Source organism: Stomoxys calcitrans, chromosome 5 (assembly GCF_963082655.1).
Source record: "Stomoxys calcitrans chromosome 5, idStoCalc2.1, whole genome shotgun sequence".
NCBI classification, from domain to species: domain Eukaryota; kingdom Metazoa; phylum Arthropoda; class Insecta; order Diptera; family Muscidae; genus Stomoxys; species Stomoxys calcitrans.
The window spans coordinates 57,557,696-57,579,591 of NC_081556.1; the positions used below are offsets into that span (position 1 = coordinate 57,557,696).

At 35.1% G+C, this 21,896-nt stretch overlaps 1 protein-coding gene across 3 annotated transcripts in view; it reads left to right on the forward strand.

Moving 5' to 3' along the window:
• Positions 1 to 21,896, forward strand: part of LOC106083309 (long-chain fatty acid transport protein 4) — a 134,704-nt gene that overhangs the window by 82,926 nt on the left and 29,882 nt on the right. For all 3 annotated transcript variants that reach the window (XM_013246242.2, XM_013246243.2, XM_059368869.1), the window contains 2 exons: positions 540 to 694; positions 4,372 to 4,569. In XM_013246242.2, the coding sequence (XP_013101696.1) occupies positions 540 to 694; positions 4,372 to 4,569 (353 nt within the window). The remainder of the gene's footprint in view (positions 1 to 539; positions 695 to 4,371; positions 4,570 to 21,896) is intronic.

Here is a 21,896-nt window from a genome sequence, read left to right on the forward strand (position 1 = left end):
TGGAAATACGTAATTGCAAAATTAATATAACTTTGTAATAAAACATAGGTTATAATTTATTAGACCAAACTCTTGTTTGAAATAGAACTACTATTCGCCAAATCATGTCGAAATACGAAATACCCAATATATATCCATATTTTCTTGTGAATATATACAAACATATATGTTTATCCTTTTAATTGAAACATAATTCACTTATGTTAATGGAACATAGTACTTTTAAAAATACTAGTTTCAATCTTATAATTTTTCAGCACAAAATTGAGGTACATAAGAAATATTGGTCTTTCTTGTGTTAAAATTCTCGGCATTTGAATTATTGTTTGACCGTTGACCATATGACAACGCGAAAATATGCCACCCCTTATTTATCTATTTTTACAACTAGCATATACATAGTTTAAATAGAAAGATGAGCTACTTACATAAACCTTGCGGTTTATCTACCTTGTAACATACATAAAATTTTGTTTGCAATACCATTAATTATCTATTAACTAACTTATCGTTCAACTATTTCTTCTTTCTCTACTTAGCATGGGCAACAACCACCAACACAGATAAACGGAGGAGGCAGCAGTGGAATCGATAATAAAAATTCTTCATCAGTTGTTATCGATATTGATGCGAAACGTAACGGCATTGCCGACAATGACAACACCACAAAAGATGCTGATACTTACGATCGAGGGTAATTGTATATATTTATTTGAAATGAAACATAAACGTATTGTATAATTTTTATTTAAACAAAACACGTAGTTTGGGATATGAGTGGATTCTTTGCAAGAGAGGGATAAACTTAATAATAAATAGTAAATACTTAGGGCCTTCTGGCTGGTATTGTGTTCGTTTTTCGTGACTATTTTTATGACTAAATTTTTTATATAATAGATTTTGAAGCACAAAAACTTGCTAATTTCATTCAGTAGGACAATCCCTTATTAATTATGAAAAAATCTTCATAAAAGTATTGTATTTTCATTGAGATTTTTGTAGCGTTTCAAAAAAGTAACCGTGACAAAATTGTGTTTTCCACTGTGAAAAACGAATATAGTACCAGCCTTTATTTACAAAACTTTATGAAGCCTCTACATATGTTTATTTGACAGTTCTATAAAGGGAGTATCTCAATTAACCCTATTTCAAAGCTTTATTAAGTTTTGTGAAGAAGGCCGGTAAACCCCGGTTACACTGCTCATTAAATCCGAATTTAAGGCTCTCATCAGCTGATTTTATAAGGGAAAACAGATGATCGAGCCATTAAATCCGAATTTAAGGAGCAGTGAACACGGGGTTTTAATATTTTTTTCCAATAATGCTTTTTCATTGTGCATTTCAACAGCCTTTCTTCTTCCATTATTGAGGGTAACGAAAATGTTGACAATATTTATGCTTTATAGAGCTGAAACTTATATAAAAATTGTGTGATTTGCAAATAAAAATGATTAAATTGAATATGTATGTACTTTATTAACCAAAAATTTTTTGCAAAGTAGCATTTGTCAACGCGGCGCTCAAAAACAAGCACAACGCGGTTACTCTTTTTTTGGCCTAAATGGTTTCAAGCGTTCCCAGTTCCCTTCAATTTGACAGTATTCCGCGTAGAAAGCTGAACAGAATACCCTGCTTGAGGCCGAAGCAGAATCAGCGTTGCGTTGCTTCTCAACACTTGCAAGTTTCTGTAAATTTTGCAAAAATCAATAACAAAATCACACATGCGTTTTAAAGCTTTGAAAAATGCAACTCAGAAATGTGAGCAAACAATCGTCAAATGAACAAAGCAGCAAAGTTAAATATTTTTTTATTTTTGGTGCATGAAAACGTGTTCCAAAAATGCAACTCTACACACAAATTCCACAAAAGCAACGCGGTAAAAAGTTTTCAACTTTGATGCTTGAAAGCAAGATATATTCATTTACAGGTAGTGGCAGTTGTCCAACAACAAAATATTGAGAACACTATCTGTCAATATCAGTGATTACTGCAACCCTATTTTGTGGATGTTAGTTGTTCGCGCCATTTTTCGTTGTTATGGTTTCTAACTATAATACACACACACAACCAAAACTCGTTGACAGATAATGCACTTCGCGAAAAAATTGTATTCAGCTGTTTACAGTACACTGCCTGGTAAATATGTCATGCTTGAAAGTGAGCGTCATTCAGTGCTGCCACATGTAGAAAGTGTTTTAAGTCGTCAAAGTTAAAAGTTTTTCAACTTTTCCGTGTTGATTTTCCGGCATTTCTTTGCAGAGCTACATTCTGCTCTTAACATACATCCGAAACTATCAAATATCAACAAAACAAAAAAAATCATTTAAATTTTAAATAAATTTTTCTCAGAGTTCATAAACATACGCCCGAAACTATCAAATATCAACAAAACAAAAAAAAAATCATTTAAATTTTAAATAAATGTTTCTCAGAGTTCCTAAATGTGATCTTATTAAAAATTTAAGCTAGTTCTATTAAGCAGTTCTATTGTTATTTTAACAAAATATCTTCTTTAGAGGATACATATATCCATTTTACCTCCTATTTGACGGAGAACGGCGAGAGAGATTGTATTAAAGAACGCGCGTTTTTGATTCGCTCCGAAATATTATCGAAGAATAGAGTTTGTGGGCCCAATTGGAACCAATAGTTGCACTAGTTGTTTTGGTTACACGGGAACCGAATTACAGAAAAAAACCTTATTTTATTTATAAATCTGGCAATCTTGCAAAATCCAAAGGAAATTTGTGGAGTCTATCAGATTTGAATAACTATCAAAGAAACCTTAACTGTCATTTGAGAAAAACTCTGGAAGAACAAACACATGTACTCTCAAAGATTTGATAAACCCAATTATTGTTTCTGCTCAGCAAAGACACAATAAGGCGATAATCAACCCGTTTAATAAGTTGTTTCATAGCAGTTGCTATTGGGTGAAAAAGTAATTTAAATCTCTAGCTAAATTCAGGAAAACCAATTCTGAAGAGCACAAAAACTCATATTTGGAGTCAAAGAAAAAGTTTAAGAATATATAAGAGAGAAGCAAACAAAACTACTATAACAGCCTCAGAATTATAAACCTTATTGGATATTTAAAAGCGGCTCTATGCTTCCGTTAATTGATTACAACAGAGTTTGCCTAGACTTTTTTTTACTGAATACGTTCATTATACTACAAATTTAAAATGGATTGTTATTAACTACCCGGCTGACGACAGGATGTCATAGCCGATCAATCTCTACTTTTTGTTTTTTTTTTTCTTAAACTCAATTCTTTAAAATCATTGTTAAATTATATGATTTAAAATACATTAAATAAAGATTCTACTTCTACTCCATGCCCCTGTTCCTCAGTGGAATGTTCATGGGCAAAAAAATTGCATTTACTTCTACTCTTACAGGGCATTTCTTGAATCGATTGTATGCTAAGTAGCTGCTTTTGATGAATACACTTTACATTTCGGGGCATTTCAAAAAGCTGAAAGTTTTTCAGTTAGGCAACACTTCTCAAACTTAGATCAATTACATATAGATAAAGAATTTGAACTTCGCACATAGACTGGTTGGTGGCGCTTGTGAATATAGATAAATGCGTATTATCTAAGAACATTCCTCAAGAAGAATTCTGCTTTCAATGGCATGCAGTTTGTGTCGTTTGCATTTTCTAAACATGCAATATTTTCTTTCCCGTGAAGGAAACAATGGCGTAATGAAGGTATTTAGGGATTCGGCAGTCGTAGCTTCCAATATGTGTATCTTTCTTTCTTTAATTCTTTACTTTTTGCTGCAAATTTTTTTCGGCAGAGCTGCTTGCTTTAAAGAAAAATAAAATAATTACCGGCAATTATAAACTTGACATTTGCTGTAAAATTTGCAAAATTTTTAAAAATCAATCTCTCTGACTATAGTTTCACGTCATTATTCTTTAATTTTAAACATTTTTTACTATGGTCTTCGCACACAACCCAAGTTGGTGTCCTTTTTTATTTTCTTATTTTTCATTCTGTTTTTCTGATTAATATTTCTTTCTCTTTACTTTAACTAATATTTTACCAAAAAAATTGAAAATAATTTAGTAAGAATTTTTTTCTTTGATAAACCCATTAACGAATATTAATGGGTTATTGTATTGTCAAATGATTTCGCACTGGTTATTGTTTATATATACTAAAAATGGTACCTTAGCAATTACTTTTCCAGATCTGACACCTTGTGCTCTGGCATTTAATTGATACTACTTTACTCTCACTCTCTCGCTCTCTTTCTACGTCTATCTCTCTCTCTAAAATTATCTGCTTAACAAAGGCTGACTCACTGAGTCAAAATAAGCAAGCAAAGCATTCATTTATTATTTTATTTGTATATTTTCAGCTCTTCAGTCTTCCTTCGCGTTGTGTGCTGGACGGTTTGTCTCGGTATTATTTTAACAGCAATCGTGCTTATCTGGTACTACATGGGTTGGACATTTGGACTACCTGCCCTCTTCGTCGCCTTATTGGTGATACTTCTAACTAAACCCGGGTGGCGATGGTTTTACATAGCCGGTGCAACAGCCAAACGAGATTTTACGTGAGTTTTAGCACTAAATTTATATATTTGGGCTATCTTTTTTGTAAAATGGACGAGCAAATGAACAAATGGCTGATGAACTGCTGAAAAAAGCGTATTATACTTTAAGTGATCTAACTAGAGTTGTGTACGTACGTTCCGATGCAACAAATAATGCTTTCAGATTCGGTTGTTGTTGTTGCGTGTTTGTACAGCATACAAATCATAATGTGAAGTGATCAACGATCGATACTAGTTTTATCTACGTAACGTGACAGTTCCACAGCAATATTAACGTGAAAGCCAGTTTTCTTCCTTTACTACTTTTAAAACATAAAATTCAATGGACAAACAACAAACAAATATAGCATCAAATTGAAAATATATCTGTTCAAGTGTAGCTGATATGTGTGTATGTAATCCACGGACATTTGATACAGGGCCAACGAAAAAAAAAACAAAAACTCGAAACCAGAAGTTGTATGTGGTTCAATGAAAACAACATTTTTGTATTTATGCGTCTTCTTCTTCCTCTGCTGCGGTTTATGTACATACATACGTATCTCTTAAACAAAAGCAAATCGTAAAGATGATGGTCATCTGTCAAAAGAGCGATCATCCCAACAATAAACATATACTACCAAGCTTGGCATCGCAACCTTACGTACGTACTACTCTCGCAGTGTGTTTGAAATTCCACAAACAAAGATGCTCATCTGAGTAATTACAGCAACAGAGGAGGCAGAAAAGCATGAAAATCGGCAATATATCTTCTCTGTGGGCCAATAAACAAACAAAACGTGTTTAATTTGTAATTTTGAGTTGAAATCATAATATAAATTACCCCGAGCGTAGCACATACTATTTCCAGAGTTCAAAAAGATAATTTAAAGTACATCAGTGAAAGTTTGTGCCGAGACAGATAATTATAATTTTGCGGCATCAGCTGTTTCCACACATTACCCCTCTCCGTTAGAGTATGCTCGTTTGTTACAGTGTTGAGCAATTTTTCGGAAGTTGTTGTGTGACACCTATTATGTAAAATTAAACGGAAAGTTGTGGCTAATTTTATGGCATTGATTTTAACTTCAACTTTGCCATTGTTGAAGACACATGGACCGAGATCATGATATTCTAGAAAAAAATTACAAAAATATCGATTGGAAATATCAAATAACTTGGAAACATAAAACAAGTCTTGTTTTGCTCTTGGGCACATATAAAAATAGAAACTCCCAAATAATAGAAAAATATGTATAAATATACTATTGTATTGTATTGTATAAATATACAATAGCATATACAAATTCCTATAAATATAATGCTTTGATATACATAGCTACACGACAAAAAAATCAGTGCATGGGCAAGACTTGTCGGTAGAATTTTATTCAATACCAAACGTTATTAAACGCTTTAAACCAACTAAACCATATGGTATTGTTTTGAAACCAAACAGCGATAGTGATAAGATCATGTTGATTTTAACTTCATCTTTGCCATTGTTGAAGACACATGGACCGAGATCATGATATCCTAGAAAAAAATTACATGCTTTGATATACATAGCTACACGACAAAAAAAATCGGAGCATGGGCAAGACTTGTCGGTAGAATTTTATTCAATACCAAACGTTATAAAACGCTTTAAACCAACTAAACCATATGGTATTGTTTTGAAACCAAACAGCGATAGTGATAAGATCATTGGCATAATTTTTTTTATACTGGCAATTTGCAAATCAGACTAATGATATGTTTTATTTGCTGTGTTTAACTTTAGTAGTACATGGTGCAAATCACGATAAATCGGTTCTTATTATTTGTTTTTGCATGATTTGATATTCTATCCAAAACAGAAATTGCACTGCATAGGACTAAAATAAAACAAAATATAGTTATATCCAGTGCAAGTTGCTGGACAGAATTCCAGCTGAAAGTTGTGCTGGATAGCTATCGATATCGTGCATTAAAAAATATTTATTTCTAATTAATAAATCGTGATTTGTAGTATAGTACTAAATAAAACACAGTATAACTTAGAGAACAGAGTGGGCCTGGGGTCTACATTGAGAACACAGAGACTGAGATCTTTTTCTGCCTGCCTGACCATTATACCATACTGCAGGCGGAGATCGGGACAATCACGGAATGCAGGAGGTGGTTAACGCGAGGACGTCGAGTGTGAACATCTTTACGGACAGTAAACTGGACATCAGGGTAATAAAAACCAGGACGGTAAAGTCACGAACAGTATTGGAGTGTACGAAGGAGATTAACGTCTTCTTTGAGGATGCCGCGATCCGCATTGTTTAGGTGCCTGGTCATGGGAAAGTAAGAGGGAATGAAAGAGCAGATCCAAATCCAGTTAATCAGAGGACTTTCGGGGCAACGTAGTTAGTGTTTAGGGCGTGGGCAACACTGTGAAAAAGTCGGTGAAACGACGAAAATCCTGTGCGGTGATCCGGATCGTGAGAAGATGAAACTATTACTGAAAGCAAGTAAGAAGCAGGTCAGTATAGCTTTCAGTGTCATAACGAGTCTCGTAGGACTACGAGTTCACTTATGCAGATTAGGTGTGGGAATTGCAAGCATGTGGGGATGATAATAGGACATTGGAGTATTCGCTATGTCATTGTTCGGCTTACGCGGCTAACAGACACTGGCCCTTAGGTGGGGACACAAAACCAGACATGAACCGACTTAGGTGCGTGGTATGGAGAACTGTTGTTGTTGTTATTGTAGTCATATTTAGAGGTAGCAATCCTCGTCAACCTCATTTAGGGAGCAAGATCGTTCAGGTCCAAGGGACCGATCGCCGCTATAATAGGGTGGCCATTGGTTATTTAAAGACGCCAATAAACCGCCTTTTCACTTAGAGCATCATAAGCACTAAAACTCCTGTAGGTGAGCAAGCTCGTTCCGTTCCAAAGGACCGATCGCTGCTGGAACATGGTGGGCAATGGTTATTTAAAGGCGTCAATAACCCACCTTGTTATATCGAACATCATAGGCACTTAAGCTCCTGTAGGTGAGCAAGCCCGTTCCGTTCCAAAGGACCGATCTCCGCTGGATGGATAAAGGCGTCAATAACCCGCCTTGTCATATCAAGCATCATAGGCAATCAGTATTTGTGCAAGAGCCGGTGCCGCCCGGCCTCTCACTGAGACTCTCCGCTCGATACCGCTGATTGTCCGCGACTGCGGTTGCAGCTACTGTGTATACAGCATTCCACTAACCGCAACCTGTGGACGCTTCCGGTAGCTCGCAGCAGATCGGACCTCAATTTTTCGGCCTGTGTAGTGCTCACAGCTTTCCCGTTCCTGGATAACTATTAAGGATTCTGTTAGTAGCAGTAAATTTTTACTAAAACAGGAAAAAAAAAATGTTTATTATAGCCTCGAAATGTCAAAATAGTTTATAAACTTGTAAATTGCACACTTATATTTTAATTGTAAATGTTTTCAGAAAACAATTTTACCTTAATTTCTACAATTTAATAATTTTATGATTTCAAATTACAGCAGTCAAACTACTAATATCATATGATTTACAAAAACTTAACGCCTAAAATTGACAATAAAATAAATCAATAGAAAGGAAATGCTTTAACTTTCTCTTGAATGTTCAAACATTTTAAAATGTTCTTTGAAATGTTAAAAATGTTAAATATAAAATCCGCGGAAACGTTCGAATTTTAATATTTCTTATTTCTGCTAATAAATACTTGTTTACTTAAGCTGTCTAACTATTTCCAAAACATCCTAATAAAATTTTTTAATTTTTCTTCAAAAAACTTTTCGTCATAAAATATGCTGAAAAAAGCTATTCCTTTTGGCATTATATTCAATTGCATGAGAAATTTTATCAATGTAAGACAATGGTTCCTACGTAATTATGTATGCTGCCCATTCAATTTACATGTTTGAACTTAATTAAATTCTATCGGTTATTTAAATACCTAAACTTGTCAATTAAAAATTGCATATGTAATGTGTGAAATTATGAAGTCAACGGTTCCACAATTTGAGATGAACTGTCTATAACATATGTAGTGATTATCTTCAGGAGAACAAAACAACAAAACACAAATTATGGCGATCAGTATGACAATCAACGTGGAAAGTAAGGAATAACTGATCAATCAAAAAATCTATAGGAAGAGATTTAAATGTAAGAAATGAGAGAACTTACCACCTAATATCAGAGGTCGGAATCGAAGTTGGAGTTTTACTATTGAGCCGGAGTTTGAGTTTGGAGCCGGAGCAAGCGCTCACAACTCCGAACCGCTCTTCTTCTACGGCTTAATGATTCGACTCTCGAGGGCTAGACTCCGCAGCCCTGCTTAAAGTGACACACACGATCATGACTACATAGAACCTACATAAAATATGTTTGGCAGCAGAGTACGAAGCTGACATTTAAATTTGGAATTAATTATCTTAACGGCTCTCCAAAAGGACCTGTAGATCGACGAAGACATTGTGGGTCTCCAGTGAAAGTTTTTTTTATGACAAAATGTGAATCTGAAATTACACTTTGGACTCAAGTCACTGGGACCGTACCAAATTATTGCGGAAGGATATGTATACGATTCGAATCTGACATTTAAATTTGGGCCAAATTGCTGGGAGGTCTCATCTAGGAGATCCCTATCTCAGATGTAGATATATCAGGACAAAATGGGACTGCAATGAAAGGTGTTTGGAGTACGAATTCGAATATGGTGAAATACAGTAAGCAAATTTTTTAAGTATTCTTTAACATTTTTGGAATGCTTTCAACTTTTGATCATACAAAAAAGCTGATAATGTTTGTTGTTTAGCAACTGCTGCTTACCCATTCCATATTATCTTTATTGGACTACGAATTCTCTCGGAGGGTTTAATGCCATTAATCGGACATATTCTCATGACGTGTTTTCGGGGGTGAGGTGGTACCGTAGACACTTGGCCCTGAAAAAAATGTCAGCATCGTGCTATTTGAGACAATACCATTTATTTAAAACCCACATTTCCATTGGATTAAGTAGAGTTTATAGGATGAGGCGTCCCCCAAACACTTGGCCCCAAAATTGGGTTTCAAATTAGTTTTCTAATCTGAAATAGCTTTCATTTGAGACACATATTGGCATTGTTGACAAGTTTTTGCCCTTTGGGGGGTTTTTGAGGGAAGAGCGGTGCCCAAAATATATGGTCCCACATTTTGATATTCGTATTCTACTTCAAATACCTTTATTTGAGCCCCACATTGCGATGGTCAGTAAATAAAAAATTGGGAAAGGGGTAGACCTCTAGAAAATTGGTCCCGAAAGTGGGTATCAATTTCGTGATCTACTCCCCAATACCTTTCATTTGGGCCCCACATTGACATGGTCGGTAAATATGCCCGATTTAGGGGTGTTTTAAGGAGTGGGGTGGTCCCGCAAACACTAAGCCCTAAAAATATATCTGCATCGTGCTCTATTCTTATATATCTATATAATTTATTTGAACCCCATATTGGCATTGATATCAAATTCGTTTCCTAATCTCAAATATCTTTCATTTAAACCCCTCATTGCAAGTGTCGGTAAATATGTATGTATGGGTTCCAAAAGCTATCAATATCGAGCTCCACTGTCTTAGAGACTCAAATAGTCTTGGTAAGCAAATGCGTCCTATTTGGGGGTTGTTATGGTGGTGGAACGTCTCCTAGACAGTTGGTCCCGAATATTGATATCAGATTCGTGGTCTGCTCTCAAATACCTTTCATTTGAGCCTCATATTTCCATAGTCCGCAAACATGACCGGTTTGGGGTATTTTGGGGAATGGGGCGGCCACTCCTTCACTTGGCCTTGCAAGTATATATCATATTCGGCCCCATAGATACTTTCCCGAATATTGATGCCATATTCGTGCATTACTTCCAAAGACTTTTCATTTGAGTCCCATATTGGTATGGTCGTAAATTTGTCCTCTTGGGGGGATGTTCTCGGGGGTGGGCAGCCCCCATACACTTGGTCCCACATCTGGATATCAGATTCGTATTCTACACTCAAATACCTTTTATTTAAGCCCCATAAGGACGAGAAGGGGTAGACCCTCAGAAATTGGGTCCCAAATTTGGATATCAGATTCGTATTTTACTCGCAAATACCTTTTATTTGAGTCCCATATTGCCATATTCGGTAAATATGTCCGAATTAGGGGTGTTTTGGGGGTTGGGGTGGTCCCCCCAAAGACTTGGTCCGATAATTGGATATCAGATACGTTTTCTAATCTTAAGTACCTTTCATTTGAGTCCCATATTGTCGCGATTGGTGTATATAAAGGGTGATTTTTTTGAGGTTAGGATTTTCATGCATTAGTATTTGACAGATCACGTGGGATTTCAGACATGGTGTCAAAGAGAAAGATGCTCAGTATGCTTTGACATTTCATCATGAATAGACTTACTAACGAGCAACGCTTGCAAATCATTGAATTTTATTACCAAAATCAGTGTTCGGTTCGAAATGTGTTCAAATTTTGACAAATTTTGTTCAGCGATGAGGCTCATTTCTGGTTGAATGGCTACGTAAATAAGCAAAATTGCCGCATTTGGAGTGAAGTGCAACCAGAAGCCGTTCAAGAACTGCCCATGCATCCCGAAAAATGCACTGTTTGGTGTGGTTTGTACGCTGGTGGAATCATTGGACCGTATTTTTTCAAAGATGCTGTTGGACGCAACGTTACGGTGAATGAACACATTTCGAACCGAACACTGATTTTGGTAATAAAATTCAATGATTTGCAAGCGTTGCTCGTTAGTAAGTCTATTCATGATAAAATGTCAAAGCATACAGAGCATCTTTCTCTTTGACACCATGTCTGAAATCCCACGTGATCTGTCAAATACTAATGCATGAAAATCCTAACCTCAAAAAAATCACCCTTTATATTTGGTAGGTTTTGGGGGTGGGGCGCCCACCCTCGGTACCCGATCCGAAATTTGGAAACCAAATTTTTCGCACCATCCATCTCCGAGATCTGGCGATTCTGAAAATTAAGGTATAATACAGGAGATATCAAAAATGTAGTACCCTATTTTCACCACGAGATCATTATGCACCATCAGTGAAAATTTCAAGAAAATCGGTTCAGCCGTTTCTGAGTCTGTAAGGAACAAACAAATTGATTTTTATAAATAAGAATATTCTTGATCGTCATGACATTTTAAGTTCTATCTAGCCGTGTGCGTCTATCGAAAGCAAACTAACATTCAAAGGAATAAAGCTAGGCGCTTGAAATTTTGCACAAATTCTTATTATTATTGTAGGTCGGTTGGAATTGTAAATGGCCCGTATCGGTCCATGTTTTGATAAAGCTGTCATAAAAACCGATCTTGGATCTGGTCTTCTTGAGCCATTAGAGGGTGCAATTCTAATCCGATTTGTTATAACTTTTAACAACTGTGCTTGGGTTCAAATCGGTCCATAACCTGATATAGCTGCCATATGAACCGATCTGGGATCTTGGCTTCTTTAGCCTCCAGATGGCCCAATTATTATTCGATTTGGGGATATTTTGCGTAAAGTGCTTTATTTTGACTCGCAACAACTATACCAAGTATGATCTAATCTAACCTGATATAGCTCCCGATCTCCCGATTATACTTCTTGAGCCTTTAAACGGCACAATTCTTACCCGATTTGGCTGAAATTTTGTTCAACAGTTTCTCCATTAGCCCTCAATACACGTGTCAAATACGATCTGATTCTGTGTATAGCCTGATGTAGCTCCCATATAAACTAATCTATCCGAATTGGCTGAAATTTTATACAATGACTTCAACTCGGACCATAACTTGATATCGCCCCAATAGCATAGCAATTTTTTTCCATTATGCTTTGTTTGCCTAAAAAGAGATACCGGGCAAACAACTCGACAAATGCGATCCTTGGTGGAGGGTATATAATATTCTGCCCCGCCGAAATTTGCACGCTTTTACTGGTTATCTTTCAATATGTTGAAACTTTTGATCAAAATTCTGAATTCATACTTCAATTTTGTTACTCACCTATAAACCTTTAAAATTCTCGCAATTCGATTTCTTAACAATTTAAGGAAACATTGTTTTACTTCCATTTAATGTTTTCAACATTATTCTAATAAAAAAAATACTCATTAATTTTTATCACCAGCGAAACTGTATATTACAATTTATGTTCCTTTTTATTACTTTAAACAAACTTTTGCATTGATTCACAAACATTTTATTAACTAAACAAGTATTATTAACTAACAAGATTATTACTTTTAAGCGTAAAGTTCGACGAACCGAATCTTATTTAGCCTCTATCATGGAAACAGTATATGCATTTAAAAATAGTGATCTTAAGTGATTTATGACTCATATAAACCGATGTTTCTGCACCGAAAGAAAAAAATTTATACCGTATGGTATCAATAGTATTGATAGTGAAGCAATATCGTGAATTAACAGCAAAACAATACCGTATGATACATATAACGTATTTCACCATCCATACCATACGGTATTGTTTTGGTATTGATTCACTATCAATATCGTTGGTATCAATTTTTAGTTTAGTGTATTTGAACTCTTGAGCATAACAATTCTTACTCCCTCAATGCTCCCAAAAAACGGCTTTGATTTCTTATAGAAAAATATTGCGCAGAGAATTTGCCGAAAACGATCCATGGTGGTTATATAAAATATTATTTAGGTACGGCTGAGCTTTCTGCCTATTAATTTTTAAAAAAAACCAACTTTAGATTAATCTAGTTAACAAAGAGGGGCTGTGAGCAATCCAAAACTATGTGGCCTCATCTAGACTTGAAGAGGTCTACTGCTTTGATGTCATTGGCTAGAACAGACGTCCCAATCATTGTGTCCGTCTTGACAGGTTACTGCCTAATCGGAAAACATGCTGACAGACTGAAGGTTGCCAGCAACGACTTTTGCAGAAGCTCTAGGGACATCGAGGAAGAAGAGACTATAGAACACATTCTTTGTGTGTGTCCCGCACTAGCAGTTAGAAGGAGTTCCATTTTAGGTTCTTATTTCTTTGAGAATCTGTCTGATTTAGCGAATGTGAACATTCGCTTTTTAAAGCGATCTGAATGGTTCAACGGATGGAACTAGAAGAAATCTTCCTTCTTCTGTTCCTGTGGTATCACAATGGACGAAAACGTCTAAGTGAGTTCGATGGCAGACTGCCACTTAAACCTAACCTAGTTAACAAAACTTGTTTCTCATTTAGTGGAAGACCATTACCAACATAAAAAAAAAAATCAGTTTTCGATGTTTTGGAATCTGTCATTCGAGAGCTACACAAAAATTCCTGCGGTATTCATTATTTCTGAAATTTGATTTACGAAATTGTTAAGAATGAAAGATTAGTGTTAAGCTGTTAAGACCACAGCAGTATATATGCTGGTAGCAAATGTATGTATATGTTATAACTCTTGACAAGATTTGCATTTTGTTGTACTTTTATTGATAAATCAGTCTAGAAATCGAATTCATGCATTTTAAATAAATCCAGCGAAAAGAGTACTAATTTTTGCACACCCAGAACAATTTGTTATTAAAAACAGCAAAATCGTTTGCTGTAACGACGGAACATCTGGTGAAAATGGGACGGCAGCAATGTTTTGCTAAAACAGCAAACATTTTCCTCTGTTTTCACAGTGTAAAAAAGTTTGTTTAGACTACATTGTATATGGAACATCTCATTTCTTCGTTTCCCCAAATGAAGGTACTTGAACAAAGACTTTAAACTGGCGAAAGTTTATTGGATCTGTTGGGAAACTTAAATCATAATTCCAATAAAATGACACTAATAATTTTTTTGAAGAAAAGTAATGCAAATGCAAATTTTGCCCATATACATTCCATTAAGGAAAGGCAAACTTACATATCAATGAGTGCAGTCCGATTCAAGTTTAAGCTTAACGATAAGAGGCCTCCTTTTTATAGCCGTGTCCGACCAGTGGTGCCGCAGTGCGACACCTCTTTGGAGAGAAGTTTTACATGGCATAGTACCTCACAAATGTCGCAATCATTAGGAGGGCAAAACCACCGCTGAGACTTGATGGTCTCGCCAGGCTTCGAACCCAGGCGTTCAGCGTCATAGGCGGACATGCTAACCTCTGCGCTACGGTGGCCTCCTTAAGGAAAAATAACCTTTTTATTTTTATATAGACATCTTTATATATGCTTAAGCAAAATTTTTTCCCTTGATAAAGCTAATGACCTATTTAGTCTATAGTTTTTTTTTCTCAATATAGTTATAATTTAGCTTATAAGTGTAAAGATGTAATAAATAAATAAATAAAATAGTTCGTAACATTAAAATGTCAAACTTCAAAAAATTTGTTATTGCTGTTTGTCATTTCAATTTTTCCAATTTTCTACAATTTGATAAATTTTAACGATTTTAAAGAACAGCAGACAAAATAGCTACGAAAATCATATTACTACTACACGCAAAAAAAATAATTCGTTTCACACAAAAGAAATTTTCGTTCGTTTCGTCCGTAGAAATTTGTTTACGGTAAAAGTACATGTTTTTTACGATAAATTCTTGCAAGAATACGAGACAAATATAGTTTTTTTACACTGACAATATTCTTAATATATTAATTGTTATTCTGAGTTTCAACTAGTTTTTCTTTACTTATAAATTAATTTAACGTCATGCTTTTGTATATGTACAATATTTTAATTTTAAAATATTTAGATGGTGCATATGAGAAAGATGCAAGTTAATTTTAATGTTGTAACATAATTCTAACTTAAATTTTTAGCAGTTATAAGCAGATCTTAGTTGGTTATTCCAACTCTTGTACTCTGACATTTGGATTGTTTTTGATGTTATGATACACAAATATAATGAAAGACGCTCTAATGATTTTTGTCACTGGACAATAAAAGCCTTTCATGCTGCCCCAATGATTTTTGTCATTGGACGTACCTATGGCGAAACGAAAAATTCTCAATTTCCGAGTTTACCATCCGTCCATCACTTTTTAGCCATCGCTGGTCTATGCGTACAAAAACTCTCCCTCTCTCTAATTGGAGAGGCACAAGAGAATAATTATTGGTCCGGTGAACAAATAATCGTTTGCTGCTATCGAAACACTTTTGTCATTAAATAGTTTTTGGTTTTAAAACAAAAGAAAGGTATTTTTATCGTAGGCGAAGTTGCTAAAGGGTTAACATAAACAAACTTAGTTACATTCAATAACGCTGCATTAATGGCTACCGTTTGATATGTTGGGAAGAAAGGTTTCATAATTAAAATAAAAGAAAAACTTCGAAATAACAGTATTTTGCTTTTCGTAAAAATGTTTCAAACTTCTATTTTTTTTTTGCATGCACTACTACAAAATTTTCCATGAACATTCCATTAAGGAACAGGGAATACTTCTCTCATAGCAATGAGTGCAGTCCGATTAAAGTTTAAGATCAATGATAAGGGGCCTCCTTTTTTATGCCGAGTCCGAACGGAGTGTCGCATTGCGACTTGGTAGAGAAGTTTTAACATGGCGGGATACCTCACATATGTAGCAGCATTAGTTAGGGGATAACCACCGCTGAAAATGTTTTCTGATGTTCATACAGGGATTTGAACCCAGCCGTTAGTCGTCATAGGCGGACATGCTAACTTCTGCGCCCCTCCGGGCTTCGAAAATCATGTTACTGCATCTAAAGTCAAAATGTACGCTTAAAATTGCGTTTGAAATGTCGATTTTAGAAAAAATTTTAATAAAATTTTGCCTTTAAAAAATAATTTTGAGTTGGATCCGTCCCATGTTGAAGTTTTGTCATTAGGAAAATGTGACGCTGGAATTTTGTATTTAGAAAAATTTCATTAAAATTTGTTTAGAAAAAGTGTCACTAAAGGTTTGTGTTTTTTCTTTAGACGTTTTGAGGGGCTCGAGCCCGAGACCCATCCCCCTGGCTACGTCCCTGCCCCATCCTATGGTGGTGGGTATAAAAAGAATATGTATACATAAGCATGAGATTAAATGAGTTTATAAATTAAGTTGGAACCCCGAATAACATGTTTTATACATCAAGAACGAAAGGTATAGTCAGGATAAAAAAACTTAATATTTGTCGCAAATTCTTAATCGTGAACAAAGTCCAACGTTTTTCACAAAAGAAGTTTACTGGTTCTAAAATTTCCTTATGCACATAGTTAGAATGTTAAAGTTTCAGTTGAGTGGTATTTCATTTCTATCTCATTATGGAGTTTGAAAAATTTTTCAAAATGTTTGTTCAACGTCAGGTGGTCTTAGCGGAGAGCTAATGCGCTTTGTTTAAAATTACTTTTGGTTCAATGACTCGATGCCCGTTTCTTTTTAAGTCTACCAACGCTGTCGTATGTGTTTCTAATCATGGTCATACACACCAGTCGCTACAAAATTGTTTTTCGGCATGTTGTCTGGCGTTGACACAGATTCTACTTGTTATGCTAAAGATAGAGATTTGTATGAGCATTCTGAATGCTGCTCGCCACCGAGCAATGCAAGCGTGACGCAAGTAGAAACTCACTTCGAAAGCAGTACCCACTAATTACGAAAATAACAACACTAAGAAGACAATTTAAGTTTTTGAATATTTTGTAGACACGTTTGTGTTTGTGGTTTGACTCTAATGAAAAGATCCCAAATTTTAACACAGTTCAAATATCAAACTTCTCGTTTCGTTAGACTCTCAATGGAATATTTAAAGAAATCATAATAATGGATTTTGAAATGACTTTTGAAAATCTTATCAATATGCATGGCGCTGGAATACAACCCTCCGAACGGTTAGATTTCGAGCATTCTAGTACAAAGTTCAGTCTAAATGGTTTGGAATCAGCGTATTTTAAATAAAAAATTGAATATTTGATCGTTTGGGAAAACAACAATTCGTTGGCCGTATTAACATTGGCATCCAACCTTTGTTAAGGTTAGTGATTTGCGCGATTTATTTAAAGACGTGTGCCAAATTGAGTTTTTTTGTTTTTAGTTGTGGAGACGTTTTGCGGATATAAAATAGTACTAAGTTCAGTGAACGAAACGTTTTATGAATGTTGCTGGTAACAATTTAAATTTGACTGCGAAATACTGCAATTAATTTTGCATAATAAGTTATCATTAAACTTTATTTACCTGCTGCTACACTACTTCAGTTTGCCTATTATGTTAATATTTTGTACCTTTAACAACAGGTTTAGGTTGAAAGTTCAGTTCAGTACATATGTGAGTTTACGGGGAAGCGTTTGATCCAAAGTGATAACCCCTTGAGACGGAGTGTAGGTGAAGAAATACACTCATAGAAAAAAGTCTGCTGAAAATAGCAAACACTTGCATGGCGACTATTACAACAGAAGCTCTGCAATTTTAGAACAGCAGCTGCTGAAAAGTCTGTTGTTTACTGAAAATTACTGCTGCTTCATTTATGATGGGTTTGTTAAAAAATGAAAAGTATACCTCGCTCCTTAATGGAATGTACATGGGAAATTAGTGCTTTCTAGTTAAAAGAAATAAAATAAAAGATTAATTTTTTGGAAAAAAATGAGATAACTGATGTTATCCTTTTGTTGATGTTGTTTATTGCACACGCTATTTGTTAAAGATTTTAGAACACAGGTCCATGTGCGCTGCGTTTTATGACATAGTGTAAATTGACAATTTTGACAAACATTTTCAATTGCATGTGAATACAAAAAGTGGTATGTCATAAGACAACTACATGCCGTGCAATAGAGCCTTAAGCAATACACAGCACTCATGCGTTATAAGCATCAAGTTGGTATGAATCACTTATGCGGCATTTTCCTATATAAAATACCTTTCGACTGTTGTTGTTCTACTTTACTGAACACGTGAGATGGAAAGTTGTTGTGTTAAAAGGCAAAATATCAGAAAAACCAAACAAATTGATTTCCTCGCAAAAACGGGAAGAAGACAAGAAGGGATAGAAAGGGACAATATGTAGGTATACTAAAAACAAAAAAATGTTGACACAGGCAGATTTAAGGAAGTTTCTTAAATGAGATATTGAGCAAAAATGTTGGCACAGCCAGATTTAAGGAAGTTCTTGAATGAGGAGATATTGACCATTAGGCAAATGGAGGCATGTATCACAGCGGCTGTTTACATTCCATATTGTTTTTTCATCAACTATCGATATTAGTAGAAATGAGCTACAAAGCCAGTAGCTATGATGGTGTAGGCTTAAGCAGAGCAATACAATTGATGAGAGAGTTTTCGTCAATGTATACCAATGGCCGCAATATTTGTGTGTACAAGGATCCTCTTGATCAGGTAATTTCCTTTCAGTAATATTTAGCAAATTAAAATCTTTCCAACATAATATGTCATAGCATGACTCTCTTCGTAAAAAATGCCCGAAGTAATCAAAACATGATCGGGCATAACATACTTTACTTTAATTGGCTATGGCGGAACGTCCCATTAGCCAAACTCAGAATAGCCTTCCAAGCGCCTCGATCTTCTGCACTCATTCTGTAATCTACGATATCAAGTTTTGAGGTGTCTCCCACCACTTAATCTTTCCATTGGGCTTTTGGTCGTCCCGTTTTGCGGGTACCACCGTGTTTGTTTCATCCTTTCTGACATCATGACCTAGCCAACGCAGCCGTTGTATTTTGATATGTGTAACTATGCTATCGTCGTCATACAGCTCGTGGTTCATAAAGCGCCTATATTCTCCTTTAACGCAAACTGATCCATATATTTTACGAAAATTCGTTCTCTCAAATACTCCAAGCACTTCTTCGTTTGCTTTCACAAGTACCTATGCCTCAGAACCATATAACAACACGGGTAGTATCAGTGTCTTGTATAGTATAATTTTCCTTTGTCGAGAGGTGGCCTTATTTCTAAACTGTTTACTTAATCCAAAGTAGCATATGTTTGCCAGTATTATTCTTCGTTTTATTTTAAAACTGGTGTCATACGTTTCGGTTACGGCGGTGAGCATTTTTTGAATGCGGTTAAATGCAAAAATATTTCGTTTAAAATTATTGAAACTTGAACGGAACCATGTTTACTGAAATATTCAGCATTTAAATCTATAGAAATAGTTTTCTACGAAAAAAGAAATCGATTTCCCATTGACTAAATATAACCTGATCCCAACAAACTGTTGCCTCAGCTGCACTGAATAATGTTTTGCTTTCAGTTCTGTTACACTCAACAAAATTTGTTATTCTAAATAATAAACATGTTAGCTAAATCAACAGTTTTTGTCTGCTGAAAATGGAAAAGCAGACATTACTGCTGTTTTAGCAAACATCTTAGCCCGCTATTTTAACTAAGAAAATCTGCTGCTTTAAATCAAAAAATCTCCAGAAATATTAAAAACGTATTATTGCTGAACTGATTAAAACATTTTTGTGCCTATTAGACCGGTCATGTGTTTTGATTACTTTGGGCATTTTTCCCAACGCTATTCCAGCCAATGGCCATGACAAATAATGTTGGAGGAGGAAATTTAAATTTGTGGTATATTAGGATAGGTTTAAGTGGCAGTCTGCCATTAGACTCACATAGACGTTTTCGTCGATTGTGATACCACAGGAACAGGAGAAGGGAGATACCTTCTGGTTCCTACCGTTGAACCATCCAGATAGCTTTCAAAAGCCAACAAGTTCTCAAAGAAATCTGTTTTCGACTCAGACACAACTTCCCCAACAACCACTGACGAGTGGATGTCAGTGACAACCACTTCTAGCGTCACGCTGTCTGTTGGAGCTTTCCGGAAGATGTGAGTCAACTACGTTGTACCAAAAATGTTAACGAAGATGGAAATCTTCGCAGACAATTATACCATTGCAAAAATTTAGAAATGTTATCACGCCTTTGGAAACCGGAAAAAGGATATTTATTAAATGGTTCGGTCAACCATAGAGCTAGATTGGTAGACCTTGTTGAGGCCCTATGTTCAAACTGAACAGTTTGCTAATTTCCATATTTTATTGTAATATATTTAATATACTCCAATTTTCGAAATAAATATTATTCAAATTAAATATTTGCATTTTTAATTTTTTTTTAATATTTCTTATCATTTAAAAAACTAAAGATTTAAATATAAAAACAAATTACCCACTCCCTATAGATATGAATAAACGCTGTTAAAAATTATCTTATCATACAATTTGCCAAATCTAATTCTTGGGTGATTGTTACGACTAATTTTAGATTATTTTGTATGAAGCAATGTTTGTTTTCTCTTAGTTCATATCATGACATCTGTGATTTCTACTTTATTGCCATTCAATATACCAACAAGGATTCCAGTTGGTTGGTATATAGAATGTTGAAAGTACTAGAAAAGTCATAATGCAAAATTTCGATGAAATCAGATAAGGATTTCAAAATTTATTATTTCGAAGTTAGCGTGCTTTTGACAGACGGACAATGATTGGCAATCGGTAGAATCATTTCAAATTTCATGGCAAACGAGTGTATGTACATTTCACTATAAAGCATTAGATCAATATTGCAGTATGTTACAAACAAAATGACAAGATTAGTATACTCCAACCTAAGGTGAAGAGTATAATACGGTTTATTATAAAACTTGAAAAGGGAAACATGGTTCATATTGCCCTTTCATGCTTTTGGAGCATGTTCTACATGTCACACAACATAGCTTTCAGTCCAATCACGTTATATTCTGTGGCATGTAACATTCAAAAGGTAGTTAAGGTCAGTTACTCTACATTAAAAATATGTGTGACAAAAAATATAACCCCATTGAACCATGGTGTAAAACTTAAAATTATCAAAACAAAAATTTAAACTATTTAAAAAAATGTTTTTCTTATTTCTCTATATATCTTCTACGCCATTATATTTTATACTGCAAAAAAAATATTATTTAACTATTTTATAACCATTTAAAGGAGAGAAAGGTGGATTTTAATACTCATGACATACAATCGTAGCCCAAAATAGTGGGCCTACACCCTTAGAAAAAATCAAGCACGGCGTTGACAAAGAGGCCACTTAGTTCATGGAAGTGAATCAACACACAAATGTTATTAGATCAACCACAAATAGTCATAAACCAACAACAGTTTTTGAAATTTGGAATGGTTAGAGCTGATGTGTTAGCGAGATCGTGTACAAAATTTCAAGGCCCTGTGTTGTATGGGCCTTAAAGTTGGTCACCTCGGTATTTTGAAAAATTGTTCGTTTGTAGTCCAATTTCCAAATTTTTTTTTGATGTATATGACGATTCGAATCGATGTTCGCCTCTCGAATCGATCGTACTTCTAACACGCTGGTTGAATGCCTTCATCTATCACATGATCAATTTGGTTTCTCCT